The 12,124-nt window shown below is 47.2% G+C and overlaps 1 protein-coding gene across 1 annotated transcript; it reads left to right on the top strand.

Moving 5' to 3' along the window:
* Window positions 1–1,123: 1,123 nt before the first annotated feature.
* On the top strand, window positions 1,124–9,850 carry LOC100704853 (disks large homolog 4). The gene is made up of 10 exons (XM_019361409.2): window positions 1,124–1,273; window positions 2,764–2,860; window positions 4,230–4,406; window positions 7,019–7,056; window positions 8,179–8,226; window positions 8,320–8,421; window positions 8,497–8,669; window positions 8,766–8,875; window positions 9,331–9,422; window positions 9,534–9,850. Exons 2-10 carry the CDS (start codon window positions 2,808–2,810, stop codon window positions 9,638–9,640), a joined length of 900 nt encoding a protein of 299 aa, XP_019216954.1. The 5' UTR covers window positions 1,124–1,273; window positions 2,764–2,807; the 3' UTR covers window positions 9,641–9,850.
* Window positions 9,851–12,124: the final 2,274 nt, after the last annotated feature.

Here is a 12,124-nt window from a genome sequence, read left to right as displayed (position 1 = left end):
ACAGTTCTCCTGCATCTTTACTCGCATCCTGCTGACTAGTCCGCTTTTTTCACTGTCCGCTTTTTTTTTTTTAATGTTCAATATTTCCTCTCCACGGATGAAGATGCTCAGCTGTGCAATGTCCATCATGTCTGTACTTTCATCCACAGCAGGAGAGGATGCAATAGAGTCTTTGCTTCTTTCACACAACTGTGTTCTTAAATCAGTGGCCATCTCACAAACCCGATCAGCAATCGTATTTCTGCTCAGGCTCACATTTGCCAAAATCTGCGTTTTGTCTGGACACAAGACGTCGCACAGCTTCATCGTGCAGCTCTTCAGAGTGGTACCGGCTGATTTGGCTCCTCTGCTACAATAAAACTTGCTTTCACAGCAGCTTCACTTTGTGATTTTGCTGCTGAAATGTCAGATTCTTCTTTAGACTTCTACTTTCTGTAATTTCTGCATTTAGGTTTTTCAGCTTATCCTGACGGTTTGTCTCGTAGTGCCGTCTTAAATTAAATTCCTTAATTACAGCCACATTAGCTCCACTAATGAGACACACGGGTTTACCAGCATGTCTGTAAACATATGTTCAGTCTCCCACCGGCGCTGAAAGGCAACAACTTTTCTCTCCACCATTGTGAGCGGCTAGCTTCCAATAACAGAAGTTTGACTTGATTGACGGGAATGTTCCCAGTTAGCCTAGCGTTCAGCAAGGAGGCTGCAGCACTGCATTATGGGATCTGTAGTTTGTATATTATTAGCATGCATAACAATAACAGTACATCTATATAAAATGATCTCGCGGGCCGGATATAAATGTACGCTGGGCCGGATGTGGCCCGCGGGCCTTGACTTTGACACATGTGCTTTAGACTCTCAAACTACAACAGAAAAGTAATCAGAGTACTCTGATGAGTAACTGGTGTTACATCAGCTCTGGTCCTCAGTCATAGATCAGTTTGTAACCCACAGAAACAAAAGTTTTCAATTCAGTTCAATTTTATTTATATTGCGCCAAATCACAGCAACAGTCGCCTCAAGGTGCTTTATATTGTACAGTAGATCGCACAATAAAAGTGTAACCAGGCTGCCCCCTGCTGGTCAGGCAGAGGTACTGACCACAGATCCACTCAACTAACGTGTGTGTGTGTGTGTGTATGTGTGTGTGTGTGTGTGTGTGTGCAGGTGAACGGGGTGGACCTCAGGTACGCCACACATGAGCAGGCAGCAGCAGCTCTGAAGAACGCCGGGCAGACTGTTACCATAGTAGCACAGTACAGACCTGAGGGTGAGGACACACACACACACACACACACCTAACCTGTTTCTCACTACTCAAGTGCGCGACTCCGTTCTCACGTTCTCACTAGTCCGTATGTTGTAAGTTCACACGTCAGTCCGGACTTCCTGAGAACGCAGCGCGATCGTTCTACAGCTGGGACGTCAGTGTACTTGATGACTTGATGACATCACAGCTCCAGAGGTTTCACTGCCATCCCCTCGTAATTTTACTGTGATTAATATTTGCAGTGGAAATTTCACATGGTGTGGGAGATTTCTTTAAGAAAAAGGATAAAACAAACCTTAACATTTTATCTAAGTGACTTATATGTCATGTTTAACCTGAGCAGTGAAAGACCGCGGGGGCTTAAAAACGATGGAGTCCGCTGTTCTCGCTCTGGTGACCCTTGACCTCATGGTCAGCTGACAGCTGGTGGGTAACAGACGTCTGTGAAAACGTCGGAGCACTTTTACAAATATGTGATGTCCTGATATTTGAAGTTCACACAGCGACATTCTCGCCTTAAAATATCTTAGAAGTTTATTTTTTAGCAGCTGTTCTCTGTCACGTGTTTGAGTTTTGGACGAAATGCATTCTGGGATATTTGGCTGCAGTAAGTCCACACAAGTCACCACCGATGCATACTGGGTAAAATGGGAGGAGCCAAAACACATCCGGGAATGTTGAAAGTACTTGGCTTGATGCTACTTTGAATTGGAACAGTACTGTTACTGATGACGTATCACAAGTCCACGACAACGCAAATACACACAAGTACGCACAAGTACACACAAGTACACACAAGTACGCACAAGTACGCGCAAGTACGCACAAGTACACACAAGTACGCACAAGTACACGCAAGTACGCACAAGTACACACAAGTACACGCAAGTACGCACAAGTACACACAAGTACACGCAAGTACGCACAAGTACACACAAGTACGCACAAGTACACGCAAGTACGCACAAGTACACACAAGTACACGCAAATACACACAAGTACACACAAGTATGCACAAGTACATAGAAGTACACACAAGTACGCACAAGTACACACAAATACGCACAAGTACACACAGGTACGCACAAGTACACGCAAGTACGCACAAGTACACACAAGTACGCACAAGTACACGCAAGTACGCACAAGTACACACAGGTACACGCAAATACACACAAGTACACACAAGTACGCGCAAGTACACGCAAGTACGCACAAGTACACACAAGTACGCACAAGTACACGCAAGTACGCACAAGTACACACGAGTACACGCGAGTACACACAAGTACACAGAAGTACACACAAGTACGCACAAGTACACATATTGAGAAACAGCAGAGTCTCCTGATCCATCTGTGAGCTGTGATTGGCCTGCAGTGATGCTGAAGGTTGGTCCTGCTCACTGTGCATAACCACCTCTGATCATGTGACCCTTGTACCTGTGTGACCTTTGACCCTGTTTAAACTCTGAGTGTGCGTGTTTTCAGAGTACAGTCGCTTCGAGGCAAAGATCCACGACCCGAGGGAGCAGATGATGAACAGCTCGTCCAGCAGTCTGAGGAACAGCCGCACCTTCTACATCAGGTAACCTGAGCTCACCTGTGACAGCTCCTCCACACTGAGACACCTGGACCAGGTCTCCTCAGGGCAGCACGCCCGGCCTCATTCATCTTTTCTTACTGTGAATGAGTCAGAATGACCTCAGAGTCATGACACCTGTGAACAGGTGTGCTTTACTCCATCATGTGTCACTCACTGTAACCATCAACCATCTAGATTCAGACATGGATGCATCCAGCAGATTATCCCTTTACGATCGGGGGCAATCGTGGCTCAAGAGTGGAATCGGAAGGTTGCCGGTTCGAGCCCCGGCTCGGACAGTCTCGGTCGTTGTGTCCTTGGGCAAGACACTTCACCCGTTGCCTACTGGTGGTGGTCAGAGGGCCCGGTGGCGCCAGTGCCTCTGTCAGTGCGCCCCAGGGTGGCTGTGGCTACAATGTAGCTGCCATCACCAGTGTGTGAATGGGTGGATGAATGGGTGGATGACTGGATGTGTAAAGTGCTTTGGGGTCCTTAGGGAGTAGAAAAGCGCTACATAAATACAGGCCATTTACCAACAAATCTAAAACATGAACACATCAGGAGCAGCTCAGGTTCAGGATGTGTTTGAATGCAGGCTGGAGCTGCCAGGGATCAAACCAACAACCTCAGAGCACGATCCGCTCTGCCTCCTGAAACACAGACACCACGTTTATGAGTGTGAACGGTTTCAGTAAAGACACATGTTTCTCTCTACACAGCAGAGACCAGACAGACATCCACAGAACAGATCAGTAGAATACATTAAAAACAATAGAAACAATTATAAACAACAGTAGAATTATACAGTATGCAATACATACATAACTAATGGATGAATAGTCTGAGCTGTAATAAGCCGTGTATGTATTACACAGTTTAGAATGCATAACTGTTAGTTAATTATTAATATACATTTAATACAAATACATAGTGTGTGTGTGTGTGTGTGTGTGTGTGTGTACATGTTTATATATCTTTGTGAGGACCAACATTTAAATACTACTATACTTGTGGGGACCAACAGCCACTATAGGGACAGGATGCCGTCCCCACAAGTTTGAAGACATGCTTGAGACTCACAATGTGGTTTTAGGGTTACAGTTATGGGTACAGATTCATTTTTGATGGTTAGGGTAAGCAATATGTCAATGATGTCCTCACTAAGATATGAAAACAGGACTGTGTGTGTCTGTGTTTGCCAGTCCGAAGTGTGTAAAGAACACACAGAGAACTCCTAGAATAACTTCTGACTCCAGATCAGCTAAATTTAAATGACTCCCAGTCAGCTGACAGTCTGAGGCAGTCACATGACCTCCTGAGGTCCACACAGGCGATGAGCAGTGTTCCTGATGGCGTGTTGTGTGTCTTTCAGGGCGCTCTTCGACTATGATAAGCAGTGGGACTGCGGCGTGCTGTCTCAGGCGCTGGACTTTAACTTTGGCGAGGTCTTCCACGTGATCGACAGCGCCGACGACGAGTGGTGGCAGGCACGCAGGGTCAACCAGCAGGGGGAGCTGGAGGAGCTGGGCTACATCCCCTCCAAGCACAGGTCTGTGAATGCTGCACACACACACACACACACACACACACACACACACACAGGTCTGTGAATGCTGCACACACACACACACAGGTCTGTGAATGATGCACACACACACACACACAGGTCTGTGAATGCTGCACACACACACACACACACACAGGTCTGTGAATGCTGCACACACACACACACACACAGGTGTGTGAATGCTGCACACACACACACACAGGTGTGTGAATGCTGCACACACACACACACAGGTGTGTGAATGCTGCGCACACACACACACACAGGTGTGTGAATGCTGCACACACACACACACAGGTGTGTGAATGCTGCACACACACACACACAGGTGTGTGAATGCTGCACACACACACACACAGGTGTGTGAATGCTGCACACACACACACACACACACACACAGGTCTGTGAATGCTGCACACACACACACGCACACAGGTGTGTGAATGCTGCACACACACACACGCACACAGGTGTGTGAATGCTGCGCACACACACACACACAGGTCAGTGAATGCTGCACACACACACACACACACACACAGGTCTGTGAATGCTGCACACACACACACAGGTCTGTGAATGCTGCACACACACACACACACAGGTGTGTGAATGCTTCACACACACACACAGGTGTGTGAATGCTGCACACACACACCGACACACAGGTCTGTAAATGCTGCACACACACACACACACACAGGTCTGTGAATGCTGCACACACACACACACAGGTCTGTGAATGCTGCACACACACACACACAGGTCAGTGAATGCTGCACACACACACACACACACACAGGTCAGTGAATGCTGCACACACACACACACACACAGGTCTGTGAATGCTGCACACACACACACACAGGTCTGTGAATGCTGCACACACACACACACACAGGTTTGTGAATGATGCACACACACACACACACAGGTCTGTGAATGCTGCACACACACGCACAGGTCTGTGAATGCTGCACACACACACACACACAGGTGTGTGAATGCTTCACACACACACACACACACACACACACACACACAGGTGTGTGAATGCTGCACACACACACCGACACACAGGTCTGTAAATGCTGCACACACACACACACACACACACAGGTCTGTGAATGCTGCACACACACACACACAGGTCTGTGAATGATGCACACACACACACACACAGGTCTGTGAATGCTGCACACACACACACACACACACAGGTCTGTGAATGCTGGACACACACACACAGGTCTGTGAATGCTGCACACACACACACACACACACAGGTCTGTGAATGCTGCACACACACACACACACACACAGGTCTGTGAATGCTGCACACACACACACACACACACAGGTGTGTGAATGCTGCACACACACACACACACACACAGGTGTGTGAATGCTGCACACACACACACACACACACAGGTCAGTGAATGCTGCACACACACACACAGGTCAGTGAATGCTGCACACACACACACACACACACAGGTCAGTGAATGCTGCACACACACACACACACACACACACAGGTGTGTGAATGCTGCACACACACACACACACACACACACACAGGTCTGTGAATGCCGCACACACACACACACACACACACACAGGTCTGTGAATGCTGCACACACACACACACACACACACACACACACAGGTCTGTGAATGCTGCACACACACACACACAGGTCTGTGAATGCTGCACACACACACACACAGGTCTGTGAATGCTGCACACACACACACACAGGTCTGTGAATGCTGCACACACACACACACACACAGGTCTGTGAATGCTGCAGACACACACACACACACACACACACAGGTGTGTGAATGCTGCACACACACACACACACACACACAGGTGTGTGAATGCTGCACACACACACACACACACACACACACACACACACAGGTCTGTGAATGCTGCACACACACACACACAGGTTTGTGAATGATGCACACACACACACACACAGGTGTGTGAATGCTGCACACACACACACACACAGGTGTGTGAATGCTGCACACACACACACACACAGGTCTGTGAATGCTGCACACACACACACACAGGTCTGTGAATGATGCACACACACACACACACACACACACACAGGTCTGTGAATGCTGCACACACACACACAGGTCTGTGAATGCTGCACACACACACACACACACACAGGTGTGTGAATGCTTCACACACACACACACACACACACAGGTGTGTGAATGCTGCACACACACACACACACAGGTCTGTAAATGCTGCACACACACACACACACACACACACACACACACAGGTCTGTGAATGCTGCACACAGACACACACAGGTCTGTGAATGATGCACACACACACACACAGGTCTGTGAATGCTGCACACACACACACACAGATCAGTGAATGCTGCACACACACACACACACATAGGTGTGTGATCAGTGTCAGTGTGCTGTATTCCTCCTTTAATTCATTTTTATTTATACAGCATGAAATCACCTCAGGGTGCTATACTGTAAGATAGAGACAGTAATACACAATGAAACACAATGAAACTGTGTGTGTGTTTCAGAGTGGAGAGGAAGGAGTGGTCACGGATGAAGAGCAAAGGTAAAATCACCAGTAACACACACAGAGGAGGAGGAGGAGGCGTGGTTTTTAATCAGTAACTCCTCCACACACACTCCTGTGATGATTGTTACATTCTTTGTCTAGGCGTGTATTGAACGCAACAAGAAATTGGCCCACTCCTGCTCCACCAAAGCAAGAACCCAAACAATAGTATCTTCTAAAATACTGAGCAGCCATTTATTTGCTTCAGCAGTGAGCAGTGCCAAAAATAATAAAACTCCCTAATGGTTCCTACGCTTTCCTACACAAAATGAAAACCAAACAAACGACAATTCACTTACCTAACTTTCTACATGAAAAACAGGAGAAAACTCAATCAACAAAAATGGCTTCTCACGCCTACTAGGCTGCTGCAGTGAAGAATATATACAAGGTGAACAAAATACAACACCAGACACACGGTTATACTTGCACATCACATTTACCATAACGAATCAAAAGCACATGCTATTTGTTGGATGGTGGAGGCTAGTAGAGAGGGCCAGTGGCTGTCATCTGGTAGCTAAATACTGGAGGTGGTTAGCCAATTATCCAATCCAAGGACAGAAAGAGACTCCACCCAACTACTCAGCAGGCACGCCCAGGTGTCCAATGCCTAAAAGAGAAAGGGGAAAAAAACCCACAGCCATCCTCTGGTGGGAGGAGTCACGCATAAAACAAAACTCTGACAACATTGGATCATAACATGATAGTTTGACCTCCTGATGATCAGTGAGGAGGAACCTGAGACCTCGGGAACAGGAAGAGGTCAGAGGTCATTCATCGACGCGCTCCATGTTCAGTGTGAGGAAGTTAAATAAAACCTGCAGCCTGTGCTGAAGATACAGGAAGTGGAAGTATCTACTTCCTGTTTGCTCCTCTGTGAGGATCCAGAGGAAGTCACTCAGACTCAGAAACACAAAGACGTCCATCAGCTCTGACCTCATCACAGCATCACAGGAACCTCCAGACTGACAACAGGAAGTGACCTCTGACCTCTCTCACTTCTAACCACGTGACTCAGTCAAACCTCAGACCCTCCTCATCATCATGTCCCCGTCATGGGTCAGATCTTTGTATGATGTCACTTCCTGTGTTTTCAGGTGTTTCTTCTTCTTGCAGGTAGAGAAGGCTTCGTTCACAGCTACGAGCTCATCACTCAGATTGAAGGTCAGTGTCACCAGTAACCTTTGACCCCAGACTGTAACTCAAACTGTTCCCGCCTCTGACTGTGGGTCACATGACCTCTGTGTGTGTGTTCAGTGGACTATGCCCGCCCCATCATCATCCTGGGACCCACCAAAGACCGCGTCAACGACGACCTGCTGTCCGAGTTCCCCGACAAGTTCGGCTCCTGCGTTCCCCGTAAGGCTCCGCCTACAGGTGGTCAAACAGGAACTGAACAGACAGGTTTCTAATGTATGCCTCTCTCTCTCACAGATACGACTCGCCCTCGCAGGGACTACGAGGTGGATGGGCGGGACTACCACTTTGTGGCGTCACGGGAACAGATGGAGCGGGACATCCAGTCGCACCGCTTCATCGAGGCGGGGCAGTACAACAACCACCTGTACGGGACGTCGGTGCAGAGTGTGCGACAGGTGGCCGAGCAGGTGACAACACTTTCCCACAGTGGCTGTTTCCACTCCCACAGTGACCGTTTCCAATCCCACAGTGGCAGTATTGTGACAGTGTGTGTGTGTGTGCAGGGGAAGCACTGCATCCTGGATGTGTCGGCCAACGCCGTGAGGAGGCTGCAGGCGGCACAGCTCCACCCCATCGCTATCTTCATCCGACCGCGGTCGCTGGAGAACATCCTGTGAGTCTACCACTAAAAACATGAGGTCAGACCAAACTGCTCTCTGACTCCGCCCATAAAGGTCAAATCAAGCCAACCTCCCAGATCCAGTAACAGACAGACGTCTGCAAAAAGCAGAGATGAGATTCTGACATCTGCCACCTGGTGATAGACGAGTTGTCGCACAGACCCATGGGGTCCCAGCTGGGCCCCCACGGGAGACCCTACCAGGGGACAACAAGCCCCCAACACCACAGGTTGCGATTTAGGGAGGGGCTCTTAATTTGTAATTCTTAAAGTAAATTAAAATTCATGAAAATCTCAAATGTCATTCAATTACATTTTTTAAAAGAAAATTAATTACATTTTTAAATTACATTTTTTTTTAAAGATTTGCGTCTAACTGTTATTGTTTTGTGGGCGGAGTCACAGAGCATTTTGATCACTGTGAAAATTAACGTGTGGCATTGGTGCAGAGACTTGAACAAGCGCCTGTCGGAGGAGCAGGCGAGGAAAGCTCTGGATCGAGCCATCAAGCTGGAGCAGGACTTCCTGGAGTGCTTCACAGGTAAAACCATAACTAAATAAAGTTCACGCTGCGAGCGTTCACGCTGCGAGCGTTCACGTGTGAAACGTGCAAGCGTCTCGGGGTTTGATGCCATCTTTGCCTGTCTTCCAGCCATCGTGCACGGCGACAGCTTCGAGGAAGTCTACCACCACGTCAAAGTGGTCATCGAGGAGCAGAGTGGACCCTACATCTGGGTCCCCGCACGCGACAGGCTCTGATTGGCCGACCATCTTCACGGGAACTGCTGTTAATGTCACGCCCAGGCTCCTCCCCTCCCTCCAGCGGGTTTTTGATTTCTTCTCTGGCAGGGTGACGGGCGCACTGATGGATCAGGATGTTTTTAATCTGAGACGAGGACTCACAGCTGATTGGTTTATTATCAGTACATAATGAATCAGAGCCTGTAGAGCTGAAAGTATTTATATCATGCTATTTATTTATCTATTTATCTATTTATCTATTTATTGGTTTGTGTGATGTGAAGATGGTGTGTGTGCGTGTGTGTGTGTGTGTGCGTGTGTAGTGTACATACAGACTTGTGTGACTGTAAATAAACGATGGGGCTCAAACACACAGTCTATTTCAGGGCTTAAAGTATCAAACAACCACTGGACTACAACACCCACAATCCTCCTCTGCCTGCACCTCTACACCCCCACACGCTCCCTTTCCACACTTCATCTGCTACTGTCCTCCTCTGCCTGGACTACAACCCCTCAAACCACCCTTTGTTTGGACTACAACTCCTCAAACCACCCTTTGTTTGGACTACAACTCCTCAAACCGCCCTTTGTTTGGACTACAACTCCTCAAACCGCCCTTTGATTGGACTACAACTCCCTGTCTTTATTTCTGCTTCTACTGAACCACCCACAGTCCTCCTTGGTTTTGACTGCAACAACTTTATGCTGGACTACAACACCCACAATCCTCCTCTGCCTGCACCTCTACACCCCGACATGCTCCCTTTCCACACTTCATCTGCTACTGTCCTCCTCTGCCTGGACTACAACTCCTCAAACCACCCTTTGTTTGGACTACAACTCCTTGGACTACAACTCCCTGTCTTTCTTTCTGCTTCCACTGAACCACCTACAGTCCTCCTTGGTTTTGACTGCAACAACGTTATGCTGGACTACATGACCCACAATCCTCCTCTGTCTTGACCTAAACGCACACAATCCTTGGCTGAACACTGAACAGCCCTCATATGGACTACAGCTCCCATACTCCCCTCCTGATGGACAGTTTGGACTGAAACACTTCCATTTTTAAGCAAAAATGTCTGGACTGCAGCACCAACACTTCCCAGTTGTGGTGATGGATAAACTCCACCCACAAATGTCTACAGCACAGAAGGACTACATTACCCACAAGTCTCAGCTGATCCAGGCCACACATGCTGGCTGTGGGTCTGTGCTTGACTACAATACCCATGATTCCCTGCTCAGATGTCAGGGTGGAGACTGTGAAACTAAGCTGCTGAGGGGAAGGCGGAGCTTAAGCTTGAGGTTGGGGTAGCGTGAGGGGGCGGGGCATGTGTCCCGCTCACAGGACTCTGTTACCCACAGTGCTTTGGGTGTAGATGGGTTCCAGTGGGGTTTCCCAGACTGAATATCAGGGTCGTGTGAATAATAATAATTATTATAATGAAAGTAATCCTACTTATAGATGATGTAATATAATCACACACACGTGCACTCAGCGGGGTCACCTGAGGTCACGTTAGTTTGTGAGCACTGACAGAAACACTGATGTATCATTAAATCTGAGTATTGATTAGCCTGCCTCACACACACACACACACACACACACACACAGACACACACATTTATCCACACGCACACACACACACACACACACAGACACACACAGAGTTGAGATGGTTTGATGAGCGGCTCGTTGTATAATGACATGAATTAGTTATAAATGAAACTCTTGAAATATTGAAATAAATTCCTTATAAAAGCTGAGTGTGAGTCTCTTCCATGTTGGATCCTGCATGTTCGTGCACAGCTGACTGCTGACTCCGCCCATCAGCTGAAAATCATGGGAACCATAGATACTGATGGAGCTGAGAACCTACACATGTTTAACCACAGGTCTCAAACGAAACCTGTTCAACAGACCAACAATCTGCAGGTAATCTATGAATCTAATCACAGGTCGTTTTCTGCTACAGAAATGATCCCTATTAGTGCCAACTGTATGTATGCTGAAGGTTACAAAGTAAGTTGAGTGTAAAGAGGATTTAAAAATTTCTCCATTCATTGGAATGGAAATAAAAGTAACAAGTTAAATATTTTAAAAGGTTTAAAAGCTACAGAATGAACAGTAATAGTGGTGTAGTCTTAAAAAGCTGCATGTTTGGATACCAGACCAGTTTCTGGAGAAAAAATTAATAATTAATCAGAATTAATTAATAATTCTGATCATTTATCAGCACTGATAGATGTCAGACCCCATCAGAGGTGTGAGCATCACAGCAGATGCCTTTATGTCAAAGTAACTGAGGATAAAACAGAACATGAAGGAGATTATCCTGGCCTGATTTTTTATAGCAGATAACCCTAAAAATAATCTTCAATTTTGCATAATTTTAAAAAGTTTACATTTCTTTAGTATATTCTTGTCCGAGGTCATTTAAGTAAAAAAACAAAGACAGCGGCCGACAGCGCTGTAAACAAAGGTAGACTGGTGGG

Source organism: Oreochromis niloticus, linkage group LG7 (genome assembly GCF_001858045.2).
Source record: "Oreochromis niloticus isolate F11D_XX linkage group LG7, O_niloticus_UMD_NMBU, whole genome shotgun sequence".
Taxonomy (NCBI): Eukaryota; Metazoa; Chordata; class Actinopteri; order Cichliformes; family Cichlidae; genus Oreochromis; species Oreochromis niloticus.
This window is presented reverse-complemented; position numbering and strand designations above follow the sequence as displayed.

Bases quoted from the DNA above. Each gene is read 5' to 3' on its own strand.
- LOC100704853 (XM_019361409.2), top strand. From the start codon at position 2,808: ATGATGAACAGCTCGTCCAGCAGTCTGAGGAACAGCCGCACCTTCTAC. The intron at 8,227-8,319 runs GTCAGTGTCACC...GTGTGTGTTCAG, and splicing joins GCTCATCACTCAGATTGAAG to TGGACTATGCCCGCCCCATC. The intron at 8,422-8,496 runs GTAAGGCTCCGC...TCTCTCTCACAG, and splicing joins GTTCGGCTCCTGCGTTCCCC to ATACGACTCGCCCTCGCAGG.